General features: G+C 38.2%; 2 protein-coding genes across 3 annotated transcripts in view; one reads left to right on the top strand and one right to left on the bottom strand.

Annotated features, from left to right (window-relative positions):
* ANKRD42 (ankyrin repeat domain 42) overlaps positions 1 to 8,987 on the top strand; it is a gene marked incomplete at its 5' end in the record, with an annotated part of 88,208 nt that extends 79,221 nt beyond the window's left edge. The window contains 4 exons of the mRNA XM_028126800.2: positions 1,622 to 1,748; positions 4,094 to 4,235; positions 7,837 to 7,919; positions 8,646 to 8,987. Coding sequence (XP_027982601.2) covers positions 1,622 to 1,748; positions 4,094 to 4,235; positions 7,837 to 7,919; positions 8,646 to 8,694 — 401 coding nt within the window. The remainder of the gene's footprint in view (positions 1 to 1,621; positions 1,749 to 4,093; positions 4,236 to 7,836; positions 7,920 to 8,645) is intronic.
* CCDC90B (coiled-coil domain containing 90B) overlaps positions 7,955 to 26,941 on the bottom strand; it is a 40,099-nt gene continuing 21,112 nt past the window's right edge. For both annotated transcript variants that reach the window (XM_028126751.2, XM_088018094.1), the window contains exons 5-9: positions 26,569 to 26,610; positions 26,402 to 26,473; positions 26,248 to 26,301; positions 24,808 to 24,922; positions 7,955 to 12,033 (exon numbers count right to left, since the gene is read on the bottom strand). In XM_028126751.2, the coding sequence (XP_027982552.2) occupies positions 11,978 to 12,033; positions 24,808 to 24,922; positions 26,248 to 26,301; positions 26,402 to 26,473; positions 26,569 to 26,610 (339 nt within the window). In that variant the 3' untranslated portion in view covers positions 7,955 to 11,977. The remainder of the gene's footprint in view (positions 12,034 to 24,807; positions 24,923 to 26,247; positions 26,302 to 26,401; positions 26,474 to 26,568; positions 26,611 to 26,941) is intronic.

A 26,941-nucleotide genomic window follows, 5' to 3' on the forward strand; every position in this document is an offset into this window, starting at 1 on the left:
TCATGTGCTGTTTTCTTGTCCCTATTTAATTTTATTCCAGAGCAAAACCCAAAGGACAAGACGGCCTCTTCTTGGGACACTAGGTTTTGCCAGAGAACTTACAGGGGACTGATTGGATTTCTTGTCATCCCAGAATTGCTGGAACTGAGCCTTAATTCAAAGCATTCTTTAGTAAATTATACTTAAGGCTATGGCATTGTAGAGCCCTATGCCCATTTGCAGTTTGACTCTTGGCTGAACACTCCTGTCACATGTCATCCAGCATCCACTTTAGTCACCTTCAGTGACAAGATACTCATTATTTCTCAGAGGTCCCATTTTCATCTGACAGTGTTCTTGTGAGGATTAAAATGTATAAGGAAGTTAGTATAGTGTCCAAAAATGCATGAAAGCTCTTATTGTTTCTGTTGAAAAGTTTCTGCTTTGTTGAGTTAAAATCTCTCTTCCTGGAGTAATCTCATTTAATCCTACCTCTTACCTCTTATGACCCCATAGAGCAGCTCTTTCAAAACATAGCCCTCAAATATTAAAGAATTATTAAATAAGCTAAATAGCCACAGTTCTTTTGATCTTTTCTTCTGTAACTTCTTTTTTTTAATTGTTTCTACTTGCTTGTTAGCAGTTATAGTGGTTCCCAAACCTGTCTGCACATCAAAATTGTCTGAGGGACTTTTACTAAATACCAATAATACCTGAGCTTGTAGGTCTGGTACAGGACACAAATGTACATTTTTAAAGAGCACCTCAGTTGATTCTGATGTATGCAGTTTGGAACCTGTAGCTCTATAACCTACTGAGAGATAAATCACAGTGTTAAGTGTTAGGGAGAAGAGGCTGTGACTGCTAACTTGGTCCCATAAAGCAGGGTTTCTCAACTTCTGCACCATTGATATTTTGGGCCATGCTTATTTGTTGAGGGGGATTCTCCTTTGTATTTTAAGATTTTAATAGCATTCCAAGCCTCTAGATGCCAATCGTCTATTCCTGTCCATCCCCCAAGTGTGACAAGCAAAAATGTCTCCAGATGTTGCCACATGTCCTTTGGGGGAGAAAATCACCCCAAGTTAAGAGCCACTGCCAAAAAGAATAGAAAAATCCTAGTTTTGGTAGTGGATAATAGCTAAAAGCAGCCCTCAATATTTCTTTCAGTGTTCTCTTGCATAAATAGATATTACAAGTGACTAGCATAAAATTGGGGGGCTGGGTTAGATCTGGTTTAAATATATCAACCGTATTTCAGTTTTTCTAATTTTCTTATATATAGTAGATTATGCATGGTCTTGTAATACACCATTAATCCTAAGCAACTGTGGTCTTCTTTAAACCTCCCTGTGTATAGTATTAATAGCCATATCAATTTGATACATCCTCCAATAGCAGAAAAAGAATCCTCCATTTAGGTCTTTCAATGATTTTTTATCCTGCTCTTTTGTTACTGATATTTACCCTTCTATGTATATGCCACCTTCCTTCCACACACACACACACACACACCGCCCCCCTCCGCCCCGAGCACTCAGGTACTGGCTCTAGAAGAAGCATGTATTTCAGGAGCAGCATCCTGTGAGCCCATGAGCTGTTGTATGTCTAAACTAGGTCCGTCTTCAACTTTGTCTTGCAGTGAGAGCTTATAAGAAAATTGTTGAATTGAGACACATGCTGGAAATTGCTGAGAGCAACTATAAACACCTGGGAGGGATAACAGAAGAAGATCTAGAGCAGAAGAAAGAACAGCTTGAGTCTGAAAAGTAATGTCCTCAAAACTCTAATGGTTTGTTTTAGTTACCTTTCTAAATGCTATGTGAAGGTTTGTTGATGAACAACTTGTTTTTCCATCCTTAGCAAAGAATGTAAGGTTCTATCCAGTTTTTCTCTTAAGGCCCCAGATGGAGAAGGTGTTAAGATTATTTTTAGTTAAGGTAAAATACACATAACATGAAATGTATCATTTTAACCATTTTTAAGTGTGCAATTCAGTAGTATTAAGTACTTCTACACTTTTGTACAACTAATCTCCTGAATGCTTTTCATCTTGTAAAACTGAAACTCTATAAAGACTTTAAAAAAACTTTATTTATTTTAGAGAGAGAATGAGAGCTTAAGCAAGGGGAGAGGGAGAGGGAGAGGGAGAATCACAAGCAGATGCCCTGCTAAGCATGGAGCCCGACATGGGGCTTGATCCCAGGACCCCGAGATCATGATCTGAGCTGAAATCAAGAGTTGGATGCTCAACTGACTGAGCCACCCAGGCACCCCAAGACTTTTTTTTGAGACCACAGCTACTTTGAGCTTTTCAACCAACCATCTCTAACCATTCCTATCCAATTGGACTGGAAGAGTGGTACGTGGAGCCAGAATTTGAGCCTGAGTCTGTTGGACTGCAAACCTGTTATTTAAAAGGATTATGATTTGGAACTTCTAGCTCTAATAATAGCATTTCTGTGAAATGGTTATACTATTAATGTGATTTTGAACAGATTTTTTTTTTCAAGATTGCTTTGCCTTTGAGCCAGAATGTACTTTCATGTCAGCTGAGAATGAAGTGTGTCTTCTGAGTGAGCTTTAATACTTCTCTAGCATTGGTTCTCCACTTGGTGTTGAGTACATCTGAAGACATTTATTCTTTAGGTACAAACTCCTGCTTTTAGGTCTAATTGTCAAGAAAAACTGGGTAAGTATTGGTTTGAGGGATGTCCTCTTAATTTTGTTGTGATCTGTTAGATCTGAGTCAAAATACAACAAAGCATGGTTGTATTACCATGTCCTGGGAATGATTTTCCCTTCTTATTCGCTCAATTCTAGGCTTCCTACCAGTCTTAACCCCACACACTTCCATACCAGAGGTACTACTGAATGCTCTTAGATCACCCTCCTGGGAACCTGACATCCTACCCAGGCTGCTTTGGGAATTCTCTTCCCCCCACCATCCAGCAATAAGACAGAAAAATACCCTGGTTCAAGTCACATCAACTCTTGTCTGGATTTATTTTAACATCTTCCTGATATGTCTCCCAGCTTCCTGTCCCTGCCCCCTAATTCCCAGTCCCCATACCCTGCAGTCTGTTCTCAACACAGTGTCCAGAGTAATCATGTTAAAACCTAGGTACAGTAAGTCTCACATACTTTTGACTAAAAGAAGCTAGGCACATAAGAGTATATAATATGCAGTTTCATTTATAAGCATAGGCAAAACTAATCTAACATGATAGATATTCAGAATGTGGTTCCTATGGGAAATGAAGGTTGCCTGGGAGGGGCATGGGGGAACTTTCTGAGGCAATGGAAATCTATATCTTGGTCATGGTGGTGATTACAGGGTTTACCCATTAATCAAAACTCAATGAATTGTTCAGTTGCTTTTTGTGTATTTTACTCATAGTAACTTGTAGATCATTAAAAAAATACAAAAGCAAAAGAAAAATCTCAGTGAGATCATGCCATTTCTCTGCTCAGACTCTCCAGTGGCTTCCCACTTTGCTCAGAGTGAGAGTCTAGGTCCTTGCTATGACTTCCAAGGCGCTGCCTGTTCTGGCTCCCTTTTGCCTCTCCGACCTGCTACTTGTCCTTTAAACTACTACACCACATTGGCTTCTGCTTTTCTTCCAGTTCACCAGGCATACTTCTGCCTCTGTCTGGAATGCTCTTCCCCCAGATGTCTACTTGCTTACCTCTCTTATTTCCTTTAGTACTCTGTTCAGAAGATCCGTTCTCAGTAAGGCCTTCCCTGGCCACTGTGTACGAAGTGTTAATCCCCTCCTTGACAACATTTGATATTACTCTTTCTTGCTTTATTTTTTTCGCCCTTAGCATTTTTCACCTTCCCCATACCATGTATTTACTTGTTTCTTTGTTGTTTTTCTCCCTCCAGTGCTAAGGTAAGCCCCAGGAGGGCACATTTGGCCTGTTTTTTCCTTGCTGTATCCCTGCTGTCTAGATCAGTGCTAGCTCATAGTAGACTCCCGATTCATATTTGTCAAATAAATTATTTCTTTGTTTTATTTGCCTTAAATGCAATGCATGGATGCTTTTTACTCTGGCCAAAAATAATTATTAGTTGATACTGGAGATTGATTGAGAAAATTTTTTTTGATAGGACTATCAAGGAGCTGCAGGGCCAGCTGGAGTATGAACGGCTTCGTAGAGAAAAATTAGAAGGTCAGCTGGATGAGTATCGTGCAGAGGTGGATCAACTCAGGGAGACACTGGAAAGGATTCAGGTCCCCAACTTTGCTGTGGTTGGTGTCCTTCTTAACACATTTATCTCTCTCAACAAGTAGTAGATAAGAGTAGCTAAGAGCATAAGCTTTGGACTGGGACTCTTTGGGTTTGATTCTTGGCCACAACCTTTTTTAGTTTGGACAAGTCATTTAACCTCTCTGCCTTATTTTTAAACTGGAGATAATAATTTATACTTTGTAAAGTGTTATAAAGACTAAAGGAATATATCTCTCTACATAGCTATGTCTTTTTATATATAACTATATAAAACTTTATATGTATACACACATGCATACATATATATCCATATATGTACTGGTTAGAACAGCATCCTCATTCGTAAGTGTGTGTAAGTATTATTGAGACATATAAGAAAAAATATTTTTTATAAGCAGAGTGATAAGAATTTTCAGGTACCTAGAGTATGTGTATTTTAATATTCTAAATAGCCAAAATAAACTGGAATGGAGTCCATGTAAGAAAGCTTCAGCTCATCAAAAGAAGTTTTTAGTATATGTGCTGCCATCCTCAAGAGAAGTTTGAAGAGTAGAAAGGAGCCAGAGTGGGAGTTGTCATAGCGTCCTTTGTTCAGATTACAGAGTAATGAAAGCTAACACTTGTAACACTTCACCTTTACAAAGTTTTTGTGTTTTCATATGTCATTTGATTTGCCCTCATTTAATATGTGAGGAAACCGAGGCTCAGAGAGGTTAAGTGACTTGTCTAAATTCACACAGCTAGTAATGGTGGGACCAGTATTCAGTTTCCAGCTTTTGACCCCATAGCCTTAGCTCTTTTCATAATTTCTAGCTAGAATTATGAATTTGGAATTCAGAATACAGCCCTAAAATATAGAAAGATGCTTTAGAGTGACAGGAAGGACAACTATGTAGAAGGAAGCTGAAAAATGAATATGAGAAACATAGAAAGAACAAATACAGAAAAGCAGGTAGAATATAGAGAATAGAATGAAAACAGCAAGAAATTCGGGCCACCTCGTCTCAGAGTGGACAGGCAGAGAGCACTCTGGGGACACTCTGTGACCCTCACTCTCTTCTGTGAGTGAAGACGGCCATGATGTGGCCTTTGGGCAAGTTCTTGTAGCACGGCATAGGGATTGAGGTTCGCTTCGTATTTTCCTTCTGGGCGGAGATGTTTTCTTCAGTCATCACGGGTGATTTAATTCTGCCCCAGACCTGTATCACCTCGAACCTGATTGATAAAAAAAAAAACCTTCCTGGCTCCTTATAGTTTGCACAGACTTATCATTAGTCTCTTTAATAGCCACTTTAAAAATATTAAAATAGTCTATGTGCTTGTTGTAAAATGTTAAAAACAGGGCAGTTGTTCCTTCCCGCACCAAGTCCCAGTCTCCGGAGGAGGCTACTGGCAACGGTTTGGTATGCCTGTTACACACTGTGCGATGCATTTACAAACACGTATGTGTATTTCTCTGCATGTACAAATTCAGATGCTTTCGCGGAGTTTTGGTATCTCACCAGTCCTTAATTTTCCAAGAGACGTAATTAATTATAACAACCCATTCTCTTCATTTTTGCAGTGCTCACCTTGTACCGCTCTCAGCCCCCGGGGGGACTTTGGTACAGCGAGGCCAGCCCTCACAGTCACAGGCTGTGGGCTAGAGGACTAGCGGACACTTACCTTCCGTTAACGACCGCGGGCAGTCCCAGCCCTGTTGTTGCCTTGTCACCCGGGGGCAGGCACTTCGCTGACCCCGCCACCGTGACGGGAGCGTGTGTTGCTTTGTCCCGCTCCTAGGTCTTAAAGAGATTACCCAAGCCTCACCTTCTTTTGAGTCATTGCAAATTGATTTGTCTGCCTAGAAAACTTTGGTTTTTTTTTTTTTTTTTAAAGATTTTATTTATTTATTTGAGAGAGAGAGAGAATGAGAGATAGAAAGCACGAGAGGGAAGAGAGTCAGAGGGAGAAGCAGACTCCCCGCTGAGCAGGGAGCCCGATGTGGGACTTGATCCCGGGACTCCAGGATCATGACCTGAGCCGAAGGCAGTCGCTTAACCAACTGAGCCACCCAGGCGCCCGAAAACTTTGGTTTTTTTGATGGCTGTTTAAAATATTTTCTTACCCCGAAGTGTGTTCTCAGCGTCAAGTTCGATTCCATGCTCTCCAGCACATCCTCCCTCAAAACTTTGCTCTCTACCAACAATGTGTAGGTTTTCAGGAGAGCTGACTCGAGGGCCCTGTCGTCTGGGCCCTTTTTTTTTTTTTTTTTTTTGCAGTCCTGCTTTAGGTTAATCAAATTTTTGTAAATGAGCAAATGTCACCGACCTCTAATGGTGCTGCAGGCCTGGCACTGCTTTTCTGCAAAAGCTTCTGAGTCTCAATTTCATCTTTAAAAAGGGGAAAACCTATCTCACGAGATTGTATTGATGTTAAATGAAATACTGCGTGGAAATACTGAGGTATTTTCTACCAATAGTATTCATGGTAGTATATTCCCCCTTCTACATAATCTTTTCTTTTTCCTTCCTTTCATTTTTCTGTATTCGAGTTTAATAAACATTGTCAGTAGGTAAATGTATAGAGCCCAGTGTTTCTCCAAGTAGAGGAATTTGTTTATTTGGGACTGTAAATATATAAAGTAGAAATGAAATGAACTTTCCATTCAGTGCTCATTGATTCTTCAAGAAATTCTGCCTCAATCTCCTGCCACCTTCTGGTCAGGACCTATGGTTACATTCAGCTGTACCTTTAAGACTTTTCCCCCCCTCTAAATAACAATCTGTAATAGTATAATTTCTCTCCAGGAAAAAATTTCTCAGGGTAGTTTCTTAGGGTAGTTTGACATATGTAATGCACTTAACTAGTTTTTGATAATAATAACTATTACTGTTTTGATAACAGTAACTTTTTATAGCCCAAGGGTGTGGGCAGGAACAGCTTGGGGAATACTCAGTCCAGGGGTGGGCTCTGCCCATGGCCCTGTGCCTTGTGCTATTCTTGGAGCCCTTGCATTCAGCTCTGTCCTGACCAGCTGGGTGCAGGGAGAATTATTCATAGATGACTAACATCCACTGAACATCCACTGTATTTCTAGCCCTCTCTTGCTCCTTTCCATGGCATTCATTAAGTGAATCTTCTGTGCGGGGTCCTGAGAATACCATGCTGGATGAGAAATATTTGGGAACAGTGGTGGCAGGCACAGTGGGCAGTAGAAGGCTGTGTGAACACAGAGGAGGGAATGGAGGAACCAAGAAATGTGATTCCTAGCACTACAGGGCTTGCAACGAATCCAGAGGAGGCCTTTCTAACACTGCGTATGTCAGTTAGCAGTATATTGAGAAGTGCTAGGGTAAGATAAAAGCAGAAATAACTAGGCATTCTCTTTTGGGGATGTATTCGGGTAGAGACAGGACTGGTTGATTTCTCTAGGTGTCCCCTAGTCTGTGAGTCAGCACAGAATATGATGTACTGGTACTTCAGATTGGAAAATTTACTTACACAAAATCCCAAAAGAAATTTAATCCAGAGTTGAAAATATTAGTATGGTTAAACTTTTTCTTGTGGAACAGATAATGTAGAAAGATGAAATTGTGTCTAGTGTAGCTTTCTCATTTGGCCCTCTTTTCCTGTTTGTAGGAAGATGACTCTTCTTGTGAGTCAAGCAAAGAGAAGAGGCGAATTAAGAAAAAGGTGTCTTCTGGGGGAGTTTTTGTGAGAAGGTACTGATCAGTGAAATAACTTTAAATAAACTTGCTTGATTTTTCTCTTTTATTTTTAAATTGATAGAAATGTAAATCTATATAAATTCTCCTCAGAGTTAATCTTATATAGTATTTCATTTCTGAAGGCAGAAATATGTTATATAATATCAAAGGGATTGCTAAAATTACATGTACTCAGCTGGACTCCCCCTCCCCAAATACTTTTTATATATTTATGAGTAATTGATTTTGCAAGTATTCACACAAACTTTATAAGGTGGTACAGTCTAGTAATCAAAAGAAATGTAGACATTAAAAATTATCTTTTACTTATTAGAGAGTATCATTTTTAAACTTTTCAAATGACTTTTAAAAAGGCATCTGGACTCAGGAGATAATGCAAATAAGACGAGTAAATTTTAGAAAACGGCAACCAAATATCTCAGGACTAAGTTTTATATAAAATAAACATCTCTTGTAAAAAAAACCTCATAATATGTTTGCTAAAAATACTGATTTAAATAATGTTTTAGAATTCAACCATTGTTCTGTCTTGCAAGCTTTATAAGAAAGCAATATAAAAATGAGGCTGACTGGACAGGATAATAAATACATGGCTTTGTTATTCTCTCTTCCCTCCCCTGCCTCCTGATGTTGCTGACCAAAAAAACCACCACAGCATTTCATTTCAATTCTGACTTCATGCCCTCCTTTCTAACTCTACCCACTTCCTCCTCCGTGTAGCCAATTTGTTACTGTCTTGGGGCAGTTGCCTAGATCTGCCGCACCCTGAAGATCTGATTGTTGGCTTTGGGCCTTGCTGGCCACAGCCTTCTCACCACACCCCCGACTGCCCACCCTCTGGACCCTGGCACGTACTTTCCGTGGATGCTTAAAGGCCATTCTGACACAGTATCATCGGGACCAGTTTGCCCTAACATGAGCGTATTTGCATGGGAGACCAGTTCAGGCTGGTCGGGGGTCTGTAAGCCAGTTTTAAAAAATGCCTCACCTATCCTTTTGATCATTGTTGGTTTCTCTATGGTTTGCAAAAGGCCTTCGATCTATAATAAAACATTTATTTGGTACGTACTATGTGTGAGACCTGTGCCGAGTCCTTTCCACATACTATCTTTTAATTCTCACCACAGCAGTAGGAGATAGGTGTATTTTACAGATGGGAATTAAGTAATTTGCCCAGAATCACATAGCCCTGTGAAGCCAGGATTCTCACCTCAGTGGGGAAAGTTCAGAGTCTGCATTCTTAACCACTACAGGAATACCCGAACCCAGTTTCTCACCTTCTGGGACTAGACACAGCCTTCCTTCCAGGCTGGTGACCCTAAGGTGAATCCCTACTCTGTACATAGTTTGTTATTCTTGCTCCAGTTTTCTCAAGGCCACATCTCCAGTCTCTCTCTGTACCACTGAGGTAGGAAATAACTAGAAGAGTGTTGTCATAGAAGCGTGCACCCTTGAAGGAAGAGGTTCCCTGGTTGTCCCCCAGTACCTGTTCTCCCTTTTTTCCGCAGTGTTAGGATTTGCCTGGGCTTGTGGCTGCTCAGGATAAAGGCTAACTTCCCAATCTCCTTTGCAGCTAAAACACCAAGTTGTGGCCAATAGAGTATGGACAAAAAATGGTGTGTATATAACCTCAGGGTCATGACCTTAAAGGGAAGGGGCTTGCCCACATCTTGCCCCTTTCTGCTTGTGGGATGTGGATATGGTGGTGAGTCATGGGACCTTGTGAATGAGGGCAACACCAGGGATGGTAGAACAGTAAGATAAAAAGGATCCTGTGCCTGGATACCATGGAGCCGACATACTAGCCTGGGAAAGCTTATACCTAGACTGTAGGTAAGAGAGAACTTAAACCTCTTTGTTCTTTAAACCATTATTATTTTGGGTATTATAGCTGCTGAATCAAAATTGTTAATACAATCCTGAAATTATATGTATTTAATCATAAATCACATATATGTATTCTGTTATGCGTGGTGTTTTCCAACACAACCAATTCTTGGATTTTCTGGACACCGTCTGGGTGTTCAACAATTCATTTCTGATACTAACTTCCCAGAGTTCGTGTCAGACCACAGGTTAAAAGCTCAGTCCCACAAGAATGTCACCATTTCAGACACCCTTTTTCAAGTCCCAGGTTGTCACTGGTACTTCTGACTAATCAGTGATACATCTGGGGGTTTCCTGAACCCCCTCCTCAGATTCCACAGTTGGTTGGAATGACTGACAGAGCTCAGAAGAAAAACACTTGAGTGTCACCAGTTTAATAGAAAGGATACATCTCAGCAACAGCCCACTGGAGACGCGTAAGACGAGGTGTGGAGTGAGAGGTGCATGGGGCTCCCATGACTTCCTTCTGTGTGCCGCCCTCCTAGCACCAATGTATTCAGTGCATTGACCAGTGGGAACTGAACTCAACCTTCAGCTCCTCTCCTGTCTTCGCCCTTTCCCAGAGGTTGAGTTGGGAGATCAGGGAGGCTGAAAAGTTCCAATCTATAATCGTGCCTTGGTCTATTTGGCAACCAGTCCCCATTCTGAAGTTACAGAAGGGCTCCCAGCCACCTATCCCCTCAGCATGCAGAATACACTCTTACCATTCAGGAGATCTGGAGGATTTTAGGAGCTTTGTGCCAAGAAAACAGAAGCTTGTAATTACCCCTATCAAGAAAGTACAAGGGTTTTAGGAGAACAGGAATTGGGGACAAAGACCAAATATATATATATACACATTATGCCACATTATGTTAGTGAAACACAAAAACAGAAGTGAAAAAGACGTTAGAGAGATGTAAGTAGAAATGTTTTTTTCCCATGCCTTAGATTATTTGTCCATCTATCAAGATAGAGGCTCAACTTGTAGATGACTAGAATACCGAGTAAGAAAGAATTTAAAGACTGGAATTTAAAGACTGTGTGGCTTGTCTGCTGTATAGCCTTGGCAACCTCAGTTGTGTGAGTTACAACTGTGTGACCTTAACTTCATTTAGCTTGTTTTTTCAGCTGTAAAATAAGGATAATACCACCGCTTTGGAAAAAAAAAAAGGTGAGTTGCTATATATTATTTAGCACAGTCCCCCTTGTATAGGCAGTGGTAGCTATTATTCAACAAAACAACAATCAGTAAGTTCAGCGTTGGTGACCATTGCTGTTTCCATTGCCTCATTTTTTTTCTTCATATTAAAAAAATACTGCATACTTTTAAATATTCATGTATCAGAATTCTTAAAGATTGACGAAATGGGAATTATAAACTTTGTTTTTCAAATATGGTGAAGGGTTTTTACTGACTCTTGACTAGTCCTTATATAACCCTGCTTGGTCTACTTAGTCACCAAATAGAAGTTTACTGAATTTAAGTGACTCATAAAAAACAAACAAAAACCCAAAAAACCCTCTTCATTTTATGTAAATTTAAGATGGGTTCCTAAGAAGCACGGATAAACTGGTTTTTGTGAATCAAAAAAATGAAGTGTATGTAATAATCAGAGCTCAAGACATAGCAACTCGAAGATTTCATACCAAATGTCCTACAGTTGAACTAGGGCACACATTATTTTAAAGTTCAATGTTTTAATTCACTACTAAGAAACCCAATCTCCATATATGGTAAGTTGCCTTTAAAATCCAAACAACTTTGTTAAAACAAGATTTTATTTTCTATGAAAAGGTAACTGTGCAGTAGTTACCAGGGAAGCTGAATACAATTACAAGTATGTAGGCTTGGGAATAGTTTTTAAATTTGCAGCAGACATTACGAAATACATTATTCAAGCAAACACAAGAAAACTCTGGATCAGTTTCTATGAACTATGAAAAGGATAAAGACAAAAAGCCTCTATCTCAAATCAATCAGGTTTTGAATGACAGCTTTTCAACATAATAAAGACACATACAAAACACAAACTCAAAGCACATCTTCCCATCTTAAAGTATTTTTTAGTCCATATGTACTCTGAATAACCTTGTATTGAGTATCTGCCACAACTTCCATGTTCAGAATAAATGCATCCTGGTGTAGTGTTCTAAGTCCACAGCAGCATAATATGGTAGCTCTACTATTTCCAGATTCTGTAAAATCCCAATGCTATTGCCAGGCAAGTAAACACTGAGGCTGTGAAAAGAAGATACCATTTTATGGGTTTCACATTTGATATTATTTTGCAGAGACAGACACAATAATGTCATCTTCAAATTAAACGAAGAGCAAAAAACAAAGGAAGTCCAACCAGTTTTCTACCTTAGGTTTTTTATTCCCAGAAAATTACGCTAAGGATAAAATATATCCTTTAGGGTAGGATAAATACCAATTCTTAAAAGCTTCCTATATTTTAAACCAGAACAAGGATAGTTTACAAATTATGTCAGTTAGAATCTATAAACAGTGCTTCAAGTCATTAACATTAGTATTAACAATGACTACTAAATAATTATGCAATCTAATTTTAGATCTTATTAAGTGGGAAAACCATCTTACCGGAATTAAAAAATGATGTAATAAAATGGACAGCCATATCATCCATGAGAAGAAAACTTTAATTGCCTTTTCAGTACATTTAAAAACAATTTCATGATTATAAAAAATTTGTACATGGAATTTTAATGAAGATCTTCTAAAAAATTGCAGGTAGAAGAAAAGGCTTTTAAAGTAGTTAATGTGCCACCTACTCTTTGCTAGATTCTGGACAGAAAACCTTTTTGTTCTCCTTTAAGAAATTAAATCTGGGTGAGGCTTTCAGGGACTCCCTAGTTTCTAGTTTAAATAGCCTTGACTTTTAAAATAGAGGCCCAGAGATGAATGGCAAACTTTTATGACTAAAGATCCAAGAAACAGCCTTTCATAGTAAAGCTACTGTAATTTAAACATATAACTCTACACATTATCCCATTTGATCCTAATAACTAACTGAAATTTGGTTAATAACAAGGTCATTTCTTTTTTTTCATTTCCTTAATTTTAAGAAATGGGATTAGGCCTAAGACACACAGGGAGGCTGGATATTTGAGGAAAAAGAGTAACACTTAAGTTTCTTGTCAGTTATACATTCTGGTCAATTATACATTCATCCATTGGATCCTATACTCTTTACCATGTTCCACAGCAGTGTGCTGAGCAATTATATACATTACCTTATTTAACCGCAATTAAAACCATATAAGATTGGTGATATTATCCCATTGCAGAGATAAGGCAACCAGCCCAAAGTTATAAATTGCTGGCAAGTGGTGGAACAGGGACTCAACATTATGTGTACCTGAGTCCAGAGTTACTGTTTAAAAACCATTCTGTTCATCTTACCTCTCGCCACTTGAAGGATTCAATCTGATTTGTCATTTCTTGAAGCCATACAGTGCTGTGTAGGCGAATATATTCTCTGCTAACCCAAACAGCTGATAAATTTTCTTAGACTACCAAATGAACACTTAATTTGTTGTGAGGAAGGAGGCATTTCATTCCTTTTTAGAATGTACAACACAATGGTTATTGTATTGAAGTTTCTGTTCTGAGTGGTTACTATGTCTCACTGGTGTTATTTTGCTACCCAAATTGCTTTCACCTTTGTTGTTTATCTTCCGTGGCCTGTGAAGGACACATCCCTACATAGGATGCTCAGGTGAGCGTGTATCTGGTACCTCTTAAGTACTCTGTAATGTTAGCTTGCCTTCTTGTCTGTTTAGAACAGAATCTGCCACATTAACTATATCGATCACCTGGAACGGCCATTATCTTAGAGCGCTTCTCTCCTTGGCAACAGTGATCTGGGTCAAAGGGTGGTGTTTGACTCAAAAATGGGCCATTCAGACGCCTTCCCAGGGCTGTTCTGAATTGGAAATAAGGAAAGGGGTAATTTTTCTTGGTTGGCGAAACTCGAATGATAGGAATCTGGACACTACTAGTAGCCATGTTTCCAATGGATTGGAGAAAGATGGCATAAGAGAATGAGGCAGATATTCAGAGACAAGATACAGAGTAAACTGTGATTCCAATTATCCCTGAGGTCAAGCTATACCTGTGCCCTTCCATAATTCAATATGTAAACTAATATATTTTCTTTTTATGCCTAAGCTAGTTCAAGTTGGATGTATGATCACTGAAAGTAAGAGTCTTCTATGTATGATAATGCTGGGAAACCAAATAACCAAACTGATTACAATTTATAATTTTGTAAGGGTTTCTTCTCTAAGGAAATCCAAGATCTTGAATGCTCGGGCTTTATTAGTATCTTTTTTCATTTTTCCCCCTCTGCTCTTGATTAAATTAGGTATGTGAATAAGTGAAATATTATTGTTTTATTGGCAACATCTCAGGTATTCTACACTCAGTGGATCCACTCATGACGTTACCTTTCCACAAAGATTACGGAATTTTAATATCCTAAAAGGCTTAACAACAACAGCAGCAGTAACAGATTTGAAGGATAAGGTCGAAAAAAGAAAACGCCTTCAGAATGGCTGGTTGCAAATCCTCAGTGAAAAAAGGAAAGGAAGGTAACTCAGAAAAAGTATTTTTGTAAACAATGACATGTTAATTTCTTTTGTCACTTCCACTAAGTCTATTCAAGTCTGCCTTACATTCAGCCACTACTGAAAGAAAGCTTTTTGGAGATCACCACCATCTTCAAACCGAGGATAAAGGGACTTTAACTAAGATACCGATCTAGGTAAACACTCTTAGAGGAAGCTGAGTAGAATCGGAAGCTACTCCTAACCTAGGTTGCTCTGAGATCTATTTTGAAAGTGAGAATGAACACTGCAAACTGGGCTATTTTGTAATTTCCCCTGAGCATCAGCAGTGAACTGAAGATCTCTAGTTAGAGACTTTGCTAGAATAGTGGTTTTCAAAACTTACTTTAGCCTTAGAACTCTTTTTCAAATCAATCTTCAACAGAAGCTATTTTAAAAAGAGAAAATATTTTAAAAGATTCAAGGTGAAGAAAGTAAAGGAGGTATGTATCAGCTAAGGGCTGGGGGCTCCACCTTCACTCACAGAGGCTGCCCAGAAAACCACTGAGGGTATAAATCAGCAGTTTTATTTTGGACAACAATCCAGTAACATAAACCATCTTAAATGTGCGTATCTTTTGGACCCCCAATTTTAGATGGTCCTAAACAATTATATAGAACTACTAGCATAAGGGCAAAAAGATATGTGTGTGTGTGCTCGCACATGTGCGTGTCACACACATGGCTGTTGGGTACAATATCGTTTATAATGAGAAATTGGGAGAATGTTTGCTAACAGGTTTGGAGAAATAAATTATGGCATTTTCATATAATGGAATACTTTCTAGTAAAAACATACATATACATTGATATGCAAAGATACTTAAAACATTTGGTTAAATTTGAAAAAGCTGTAGTCTGTACAATACAATCTAGTTATTTTTAATAATCTGCAATATTTATATACAGAAGAAAAGGCCTAAAAAGAGATATACTCTAATAGTAAAACACATTACTTTTTATAAAAAGAAAGAGAAAAGTACTACAAAAGTAGCGCACTCTTCTCACTCCTTCGGGCCCTGTAACTGTCAGTCACATGGTACTTGAAGAGCTCAGTATGTGACAATCTAATTTTGGGGTCTCTAATTGTACTCAACCGGATTCAAAGTAAAGGGTAATTTTCCCCCTATGCTTGCTATGGTTTTTGCCTCTGTTTTAGTGATCTTTTTCTGTAAGTCCTTATGGAAAAACATAGGAATAAAAGTAAAATTTTCATTTCTTTTATTCCATTGTGGAATAACCAATTTATCTTTGCATCACTTTGTACTTGTTTTTATGTATTTCTTTGATATCCATATGCGTTTTCCTATTAGTAGGTTGCAGAGTCACCAGTTAAACTTCTATCTTAAACTTACTGCCTGTTAAACTTCTATTCTTCCAGCACTGCCAAATGATAAAGGAAATGTGTTTGTTTTAGCTCTTTTTCTTTTGTGCTCCATGGTTACCCTGGGAGATAGGAGCTAACAGGTCTCAATATCAAATGACAGCAATTACTTTCTCTGACAAACACAATGTTAAAACCACAGGCCCCATTAGGCCAAGCCCCCAAATTGGGGCTTAATATCTGATTGTAGTTTAAACCTTAGTGTGGTTTTAACCAGTCAGTCAGGAATTTTGTGGATCAGCGAGGAGTCTGCCACATGAGTCCTCTCCATCCCCCACAAGATGAAGTGATCTGCATAAAACTTCCTGCTCTTCCACTAAGGGAAAGTGACTGCTTGGAACAATCCTTTTGCTAATAACCTACTTGCCCAACTCTCCTTTTCACCTTCCATTTTTTTAAGTTTTATTTAAGTAATCTCTATACCCAATATGAGGCTCAAACTCATGACCCCAAGATCAAGAGTCACATGCTCTCTCAACTGAGCCAGCCAGCCAGGTGCCCCAAAACCTTACATTTTGTACAACTCCTGGGAGCTCCCCTCTACTGGCTAAATGAGACACTGCCCAGTTCATGAATGATTTAATAAAGCCAATTAGATCTTCAAATTTACTAGGTTTGTTTTTTTAACCGATTTGGTGGCAGTGGTGAGATCTGAAGCAAACATCTATTGGCTTTTGGGGACAATGAGAAACACAGGTATGGCACCCCGCAAATGCTGAGAGTTCACTTTCTTGTCATTTGAGGGCCCTTGGTAAGTCTCTCAGTTTCAGCTCTGCTTTTTGGGTTCAAGCCACCCATCTAACTGGCTTTCCAGTCCAGGGTTAATGAATCAGTCTAGACTAACAAGGCTCTAATGGACTTAGCCCTTGGTTCAGTATACAATTCCACATTGGAATCCTTCCCCCTGTTACTGGGGTTTACTGGTTTAGTCCTTTCCTCATTTCTAGTCCATAGTCCCTGAAGGAAGTCTGCTTGAGTCCAGTTTGGGAACTGCTGGTGGTGTGCATGGCCTTCTCTTGGACAGTCTGCAGTGACATATTTTCGTTACTGCTGGTGTGTTGAGGTACATGTTTGTCTTGTTTTGTGTAAATAAAGGCCTTTAACTTTTCACCAGCAAAATAAGACACTGCATTGTTTCGACTCCCCTAAGTTTAAAGGATTTATACCAGGATGCTTTTCTGATTCAGGATTCACTCCTTTTGGCAAATCCCTATTTCCCTGTTTAGGGATATATTTATAAATGAGACTATGATTAAGAACTTCTCCTTAATTCTTAATTATAAAATTTGCTGCTAAAAAAAATAGCAGCCCAACAAAGATCCTTAGATTCTGTAGCCAAAGTTGTCCTTGATAATAGAATAGCTCTCGATTATTTTTTAGCTGAGCAAAGTGGTGTCTATGCTCTGGTGACCACCTACTATGCCTAGAGCAACTCTTCTGGGCAAGCTGAAACTCAGTTACGAAAGATGAAAAAACAGCTTGCTTGGCTTAAAAAGATGATTCCCTCCAGTCTCTGACTTGTTTGAATTTGACTGGTGCTAATGGACCTTCCTCCCCTCTCTATCCCCAGGATCTGTAACCCCTCTCCTTAGCTCAGGATGTCATGTAAGCTTCATGTTGCCTGTTGTTGGGATTTCATGTCTGTGGATTCCCCATGTCCATATGAAACTAAGTTTGATTTTCTCCTGTTAATGTGTCATGTCAATTTGATTCTTGATCCAGCTAGAAGAACCTTGAAGGGCAGAGGACATTCTTTCTTCCTGACAGTTGGTATGAACAGCAGGATGCTTTAAACTCACTGGATACCACTCTCCCCCAGCATTGCTGCAGCAGAGAGATCCTTGGGAAATCTGACATATAGCCAGCAGAGGGTAAGATTTCTTATCACGTGTATCTCCTAGAAATCTCTGTGGAATCTGAGTCAAGAACAAGAGTGGTGAGAACCCTTTTTCTAAATGAAGATGAGCAGGAAAAAATATTTGTGGAACTAGTTCCTTGGGCTTAATGACTGTTGGTAAATTTAGTAGAGTACTCCTTGGTTATGGATCCAATTCATCCCAGGGACTTTGTTTTCCTGTGTCTTTTATGTCATTTGTCATATGTGAGGTAAAGGCTGTTGCTAAGGGACATCTTGGAGGCCAAAGCCACAAAATTGGTGGGCACAGGTTTGGCACTTAAAAGCCAGTAGAGTGCTTGGCACCTAGCTCAAAGACTCCCATGCTAAGATAAGTTGGTCCTGGACAGCTTAGATTGACACAGGTCACTTGCCAAGTTCCAGAAAACTTCTGTGCAACAAGGTAGACTGTAAAACACACAATCCATAGTATAAGCCTCCCAGGTATTAGTGTAGCTCCAAGAGACCCCAAGGCTTAGCTACAAGAAAAACTGGATGGTTTTTTTCCTTTTGTCTTATTCTAGGTCTTCAGAGCTTGGCTTTGTGACCATTGAGAATATTCTTTTTGGTCTCCACTCTCCAGAGGATACACCTTGATGGCCAGTTGAATAGATGGGTTCTGACCCTGTCTAGCTATGCCCCTCTCAGCAGAGTTTCTTATGAGAGGTCCCAGGCCATAGGGAACTTTGTTGTTAGTGCTGGAAAGTCCCATTCCTAAGTAGCACCTGCCTGGTGTCAAAGATTAGTGGTTTTGTGACAGGAGTCTCACATTTATGTGGGAGATCAGAGACACGGTTTTCATTGCATTATCCTTAATACCTGTGCAATGAAGGCCTTTGTTTCCTTAGATTAATTTTGGGAGTAAACTTTCGGCTCACAGGAGCTACATTATCTCCACCCTTCTCTGGATGCCTCTTGTGGCTTTGGTTAAGCCATTAAAGGCTTATTGATTTGAGTTACTACTGATAGATCTTATTTGTCATTGCCTAGACAATGGATCCTTTAAATTGGCTATATATATTTTTTAATCTTATTATGTTAATCACCATACATCATTAGTTTTTGATGTAGTGTTCCATGATTCATTGTTTGCATAAAACACCCAGTGCTCCATTCACTACGTGCCCTCCTTAATACCCATCACCAGGCTAACCCATCCCCCCACTCCCTCCCCTCTAGAACCCTCAGTTTGCTTCTTGAGAGAGTCCATAGTCCTTCATGGTTTGTCTCCCCCTCCAATTTCCCCTCCTTTCATTTTTCCCTTTCTACTATCTTCTTTTTTTAACATATAATGTATTATTTGTTTCAGAGGTACAGGTTTAAAAATATCTATTTTATAGACAGCTCTCAATTGTATTAGTATAATGGCTAGCCTTAGGGACTCCCCTGACAAGATGAAGAGAAATCAGACTTCAGACAAAAATCAATGTCCATATCCAACATAAATGCCCCTTCTTAAAATCCAGCCTCATCTGTTTTCATTTCCATTTACCTTCAGGATTCACAGAGAACTCTGGCCTAATCTCTAGGTTAAAAGTATACAGGTTGCTCATATAAATGCTGAAAGCCAGAGAAGAAATGTTAACCAAAGCACCCAAGACTGGCAGTAGGCTCTCTTTGCTCCTATCTTCCAGGGCTCTGGAATCAGGCTCTGCCAGCTTTAGGCATTCCTATGCAATGTCCTTCAGAAGTAAATCCTAGACCACCTGCCACAAAAGAAATTGTGTTCCCTGGATAGCAGAAAATCTTTTAAAGTGTAAAGGCCTTTTACCTCTACTTTCAGACAATCCTACCAAATTTAGACTATTCACAGCCCCCATTCGGAGAGGAACAATGACCAAAATTGCTCCTAGACCCTCCTACAAATGGTTTGTGAAATGCCAATACTCAGGGGCCAACAGAAAAGCCAAGGGTGAACTGTATACCCAGTAACAGGCTTTTGTTAAAGTGCTTCAGAAAGATTTTGCAAAGGCATAAAGTTTCTGATTAAAATTTTAGTTAAAAATCTGATTGATATAAAGCAAATTTAGTTAAAAAAACAGGCCAAGCCCGATATTCAGGCCATAATCCAATTTTGTGCGAATTAGTAACAACTGTCTTTGTCTTACAAATCTCTATAAAACCAGAAATGCAACCCTAGAAAAAAAATGAAAGCCCACCTATGCCTCTCACAATATCTATACATATTTTTTTTTATTTTTATTTTTAATATTTTATTTATTTATTTATTTGAGAGAGAGAATGAGAGACAGAGAGCATGAGAGGGAAGAGGGTCAGAGGGAGAAGCAGACTCCCTGCTGAGCAGGGAGCCCGATGTGGGACTCGATCCCGGGACTCTGGGATCATGACCTGAGCCGAAGGCAGTTGCTTAACCAACTGAGCCACCCAGGCACCCACATATTTTTTTTTTTAAAGATTTTATTTATTTATTTGAGAGAGAGAGAGAGAATGAGAGATAGAAAGCACAAGAGGGAAGAAGGTCAGAGGGAGAAGCAGACTCCCTGCTCAGCAGACTCAGTCTGCTTCTCCCTCTGACCCTCCCCCCTCTCATGTGCGCGCTCTCTCTCTCTTTCTCGCTCTCTCAAATAAATAAAATCTTTAAAAAAAAAAAAGATCAGGATATTGGTACAAAATTGTCCTGCACTTAAGAAAAAATGCCAAATCTTAAATAGCAATCTGAAACTCTGAAGGAAAAAAGTTTGTTTTGCATTCTTTCACTGTCCCTTGAAATTCTTAGGTCTTTAAAATGTAAACATAGCCCACAATTGCCTGTGACTGAAAATTAAAAAGGCAAACTTCTAAAAGGGTTCTTGTGCCCAGACTCCAGCACCTTTGATAACAAGCAGATATGTTCTATCTCCACCTTACGGAAAACTTGGATAATCTCTCCATACCTTTGGGATGTAAATTTTCTATCCCCATCATCTCTAGGATTAAAGAGCCATTGTTTGAAATACCAATGTTAGGGAGAAGTTTTTCACGGAGGGGTGGGGAGGAGTATTTGGAAATCAAGCCTTTAATGTCCTCTAGACAAGTATGAATAAAAACAAAAGTTATAAAGACAAGTGCTTGTAAGGATTGGGTGGTCCAAAACTCAGAAAGCTAGAGACTAACTTTAGTATTGTTGGTTAAAGACATGTCTACTATGCATGTGTTTACTAAGAGTTAAATATGTTCATGTTATCTCTTTTGCAAAACTTACCAGAAAATAAACTTAGGACAGCAGTTGACTTTATTGCCTCATGAAGTTTTATGGGTAGTCTGAACATAATTCTTAAGAACAATAAACATAAAAAAATGTTTGTATGTAAACTTTTATATTTCTTCCAAGATCTTTGGTAACCTGAAACTTTAATGTTTTTCTAAGTTAAATATCGCATTAAGATAAATTCATTAAATTATCTATTTTTGTCTTATAGATAAATTAAAGATAAATTTGGATGTTAGAAAATGTTTTGTGCTTTGCTATGAAGCACGTTTCTAAAAATTATGAACAGTTCACAATTGTTTACTACATAGTTTTCACTAGAAACTAGTTTCTAAGAGTTAAGGATTCTAATAAACGTAATTACGACTAGAAATAAGGGAAACAACACTGTATGCAGGGAAAGTATGAGGAATACAAACTGTGTACTAAAACTGCAGGATGCAACCAATGTTGGCCTTCTCTGACTTGAGGTCTCAAGTGACCTCAAGGAGAAATCAAACAGGTAGAAACAGAAAATCAGTTAAGCAGAGGCATGCAAGCAATATTTTCAAATAATCAGATATGAGAGAAACATAATGTATTAAGATGACCTAAGGGTCTTTGTAGTTACGAAAGGGAGGGGCTATATGTGCTTGTGAGCAGTTCTGAGCAGTTCTTCAGAGCAGTATGAAAGACTGTCTCCCAGGCTTTAGTCCTTGGTAAGACAAAAAAAAGCATTTACTAACCTACTTTGAGGTTGGTTTTTTTTTGAGTTGACAAAATACAGTTTTGCTGAACAAAAAGATAATAATTTTGTCCTAAAGTGAGAGTGGTTATTTAAAGAGAGAAAACTTAGGACAAAGCCTGAATGTAATAAATAAAGCTGTAGAAGGTTTATGAACAATAATTTTAGAAAAGAATAGAATGAATTTAAGTAAATAATTTTCTTGAACTACTGGTTTGCTCTTAATAAATTGTAAACAAAGCTTTTCTTTACTTTTATAAAGTCATCTGCCGAGAAAACAAGGATTCTTTGGCTATATTTGAGGACTTAAGAAAACTGAGTCTTAACATTAAAAGAGCTAAATTTTGCTCACAAGAATGTAACCATTTCTATTTGCCTTTGAAATCTTTTATTGTCACTTTGGTTAAATAATTAAATGCTATTTCATAATAATTAATCAGATGTTCAAACCTTTCAAATATTTTTTTAATATACTTCCAAAAACCAAACCCTAAAATTTTTGGATCATAATCTAACATTTAAAATTTTGTGAAAATTTGGTATAGTAAATTGTAGCGGAAGCACTGTCAAAGTGACACTAAACCCTCCTATAGACATGTTAATAAAATAAGTGAAACTCCTAAAAATCTGGTATCTTGGTATGTTACCTTGAAGTGTTGTATAATACAGAAAAAACTGAATTATCAACTGCATTGTAATGAATTCCAATCACATCTATAACCACAGTCATCTTTAAGTTACTGTTTTACTCTGATGCTAATGCAAATGTCTTCAATGAGACTCATGTAAAGAACTCTGAGTACAAGTTTCCAGTAATCTTAAGATCATAAAACTGGACCAGGTAAGAATTTCTGAACTTACTAGTAAAAAAACCAGATTTAGGCAGAACAAGAATAAATCGGACTGAATGAACTGAGAATTATTTTTATGACTTTGAAGCACTGCTGACTTTTTAAAATGTTTTGTTTTTCCAGATTGAAGGAAACTTTTTTTCTTAAGCTGATTCACAGCAATTTGAAACATTTATCTTTTTCTCCCTATCTGATCCCTCCAGCATTCAGAAACCCAGTGAGTATTCTATTTTCATGGAAGTTTGCTTAATTTAAATAAGAATCTATTCTCCTTGTAACAGGACACAATGGGGAAATTGGTTATATGATCAAGGCTTTGACTGGAATGTCCTATTTTAGACATAGATTTACACAGACTCAGATATGACCAGACAGCTTTAAGGACTTTATGGAGCCTATAAAGCTTCCTTGGAAATAACTATCGCTTACAGAGTTCCCAGCAGCTTTACCAGGTGAGTAAAGAAGATCATTTCCTGGCCAATGCAGGAACCTAGAGAAAAGAAGAATTCACCCAAATCTATAGGTATTGCAGGTGAAGTCTGATGGCAAGTAGTTGAGAGGCTACTGAAAATTTAATCTGGAGATTTCTTATGAATAGTTCCAGCAAAGCAGGTTTAAAGAGCCTATACGATCAACTGCTATTCTTGCTACACTTATGTAAATTAATAAGGCCAAGTTTTTTTAAAACCAAACTTATTTTGCAAACTAATTAGCATCAATTTGGTTATCTTTGGTGGAAATGGTGATTACAGAAAAGAAAAACACACCCCTGTGTATTAGATTTTAATACTGCTCATCAAAAACTAGACTAGATCCAGATTACCTCTAGTTTTCTCCAATGACTAGCTACAACTCTTTAAACTCGTATTTTCAATTTTTCTCCTACCTTTCTGACTTGGAATCATTTGAGAACTAAAACTGCCCTTTTCCCTGAAGCCCTGCAAACCAAATAAAAACAACTTGAGGTAACCTTCAGAAAAATCACACTACCTCACATCTAGACAACCTGTATGCCTATTGTTCTAGGGGTACTTGAAAGATCAGAGACATGTGGACTATAAACCAGGAAAATCTGTCAGACTGTCATTGCCTGCTCCCACTCCAGCTGAAGATGCGTCCAGCCTGACATCTACAAGTCATGGCTGGCTACCCTCAGAACTCAGAAAAATTAACGAAACAGAACACCTGATCAGTTATTTAATTAAATCACAGGCCTAACTTTGAGAATACACCTGCATCATGACCTCCTGAAATGAGATTATAACTGAGCTGATCTATTGCCAGTACTAAAAGACTGGTTCAACAAGATGGAACAATCTACCAGGGCTCAACTTTAAATGTGTGAAACTTCAGGGTAGTTTCAGAGGGAACTTCAAGTGCCAAGGGCAGGCTGCCCTAAGATAGGCCATTTTGCCCATGAATGTTACTTTGACTTAAAAGCAGTCAAAACCCAGCAGATTTACGAAAAGCTCCTTACCTCCCCATCAAACTGCCTAAGTTTACATTTACAGAAAGGACAGCCTATACAGAGCTACTAACTGAGATTCCTCTTTACCTAAGACGCTTATTTGTGTAACAGCAACCTTTATTTTTCCAAACATCTCCTCTCACCTTCCTGCCTGGCTGTCCTTCCCTATATATCCCGACCCCCTACCCCCCCCAATCCTTTGCTCAGGATGTCATATAAGCCTCACATTGCCTGAATGTCTTTGGAATTTCATGTCTGTTTTCTCTTGTTAATCTGTCTCATGTCAATTTCTTAGACCAGCTAGAAGGACAAAGGACATTCTGCCTCCCTAATAATACCAGAGAAAAGAACAACAAAATAGTGGTAACTGAGAGCAGCACTAATACCTTAAATTTTGATCACATTTTTCAGTTAAGCTGAGACTGATCAAATGGGTGACTTGTTAAACCACAGGCCCCAAATGGCATCACTCAGGCTTATTCTGCAAACCAGGGCTTAATATCTACATTAACCGCAGTTTCAAACTTTCCCAGAAATGTAGTCTTAACTGAACAAACAGGGAATCTTCCGATTAGTGATAATGGGTCTGCCACATGGGCCCTCTCCCTTCTCCCAGAGGGTAAAAGACCCCTTGTTTTTATCCTCATGGGAAAGTGACCTTGCCTGCAACAATCCTGTTCTTTTGCTAGTAACTTCCTTGCCCCACATTCCTTCCCATAATGTACAATGCATTGAGCTTCCATTCCCTCTACTTGCTAGATAAGAGGCTGCCCAAATTGTTTAAAAAGGCCAATTAGATCTTCAGCTTTACTACACTGAATTTTGTTTTTTTAACAAGACAGCGAATTACCTTACCTGCAAGGTAACGAATTGTCTCAAGCTTGTTAGACTCCATCAGTGTTTTCAAAGAAGCAATTTCAGTGTCAATTTTATTACTGGTCTCAGAAATAATACTTCTGGTTTTGGTATCCTGCAGTAAATAAGAATGAGACAAATTCTGTCCCTATGTTTTATGGACAAAACATTTACATTAGAAACCCTCACTTATGGGCTAACTTTGTATTGCAAAGGTCTTAATTGGGGAAACAGTAAAAGCACAGTGACAGAAAAAACATGAACATTATAAATGGACAAAAATAATATTCAATTTTTGATATTTGGAGATTATTATTAATTTCTTTGGATTATCTTATTTTGGGTACATTCTACTAAAAGCCTCATAGTAAAAAATTTGAGACCTAAAATATATGATAATAAACTAAGATGGTAAACTAAGAAGGAAAGGAAAAGTTTTAGTCCTAGAACTATAAACATTTTATGTGTATAAAATCCTCAGGACATCACAGTTAAAACTTCTGCACGATTTAAAGAAAAAACTCACCCAGATTTATAATGTGAACTGGCAGCAGTAATAAAGGGAATGGCAGAAATGCTTTTGTTGTGTAACACCAGGGAGATAAGATAGCATATGGAGCTTAGAAATAAGCTCTGGAGAATTTGATTTCCTTGTTTATCTCTTTTGTCTGGCCAAGAAAAGAACAGAATAGAATACCTGGAAAGACAAATGAGACCTTCCCTTCTATTTAATTATAATTAAGAAAGAGTGATGTCTCGGGGCACCTGGGTGGCACAAACTGCCGACTCTTGGTTTTGGCTCAGGTTGTGATCTCAGGGTCATGAAACTGAGCCCTGCCTGTGGCTCTGAGCTCAGCACAGAGTCTGCTTAAGACTCCCTCCCTCCCTCTCCTCATGTTCTTTCTAAAATAAAAACAACAGCAAAAAAGAGTGATGTCTCTTCTGTTAGAACATAGACCAAATGGCTTTTAACTTGTAGGCTGAGTCAAAAAGCTGGGTTTTACTCAAGCTATAGAGATTAAACATGGATTACAGTTTAGGATTAGGAGAAGGTAAACAGTTGTAGAGTATGGATTTCAGAATCCAGGGTCACATTCTGGCTCAACCACTTATTAGCTATGTAACTTTAACTTCCCCTGTGCCTCATTTTCCAAATTGGTAAAATGGGAATAAAGAGGGCCTACTTCAGAGGCTGATAAGGAGGACAGAAGTAAAGCAAGTAAAACAGTATCTGATACATAATAAGCATTCAATAAATATTTACTGTTAGTCTCTGCCTTCATTTAAATGCTAATTGTGAATCCTTACTTTCAAAAAATAGTTCCTTTGTATATACAAATAATTTAGTTACAAAATATGTTACCTGGATTCTGACAGAAGTCACAGTTCAGGTACAGGCATAAGAACAGTTATAAAAGACATTTTTACATACTAGTTTACCTTGCTGGTAAATTCTGTGGTTGCTTCCATAAGTTTCTTTTCTTGATCTGTAAACTAAAGGATATGATGAATCAGGAGGTTAAAAAAAAAAAAAGACTAGACGGAATAATAAAGGAATTAAGTTACCAAGAAAACACATTTAGAAACACATTACCATATCAGTTACTCTGCTTCTTTCTAGGTTGATGTCCAGTTTATTATCTGCTCTGATTTGACTGGTTTCATTCTTTAAAGAAAATCAAAATATTAAAAAAGAAATCTCATAATGTTTGTTCTGAAATTAGTAAAATATTCTAAAGTGAGAAAAGTACTTAAACTTACTATCAGTTGCTGCTTAACTTGTTCCAATTCAGTTTTCATTTTCTAGGTATAAAAAAATCACATGCAATTGCCATTATACCAAACACGGCATGATTTATTCAACAAATCTGAAACCCTGCATTAGCAAAAACTGGACGATCTCTACACATTTCTAATTAACTATTAACTAAAACTACACAAAAAAGGAAAGTAGTATTTCATCATATTCAAAAAATTCTTATGAACAGTAAAAATTTGTTCTACTTACTTTATTTTTAAACCATGACTGATATTCTAAATTTAAAAATATTTAAGCTAGCGATCAAAATTCCAACTGAAGTACAGAAAGTTTTCTAATTTTAACTGACAAAAGTTAGCACAGAATCATATAAAA

Source organism: Eumetopias jubatus, unplaced genomic scaffold (genome assembly GCF_037043125.1).
Source record: "Eumetopias jubatus isolate StellerSeaLion01/CBP00866 unplaced genomic scaffold, mEumJub1_p1.0 scaffold_13, whole genome shotgun sequence".
NCBI lineage: Eukaryota > Metazoa > Chordata > Mammalia > Carnivora > Otariidae > Eumetopias > Eumetopias jubatus.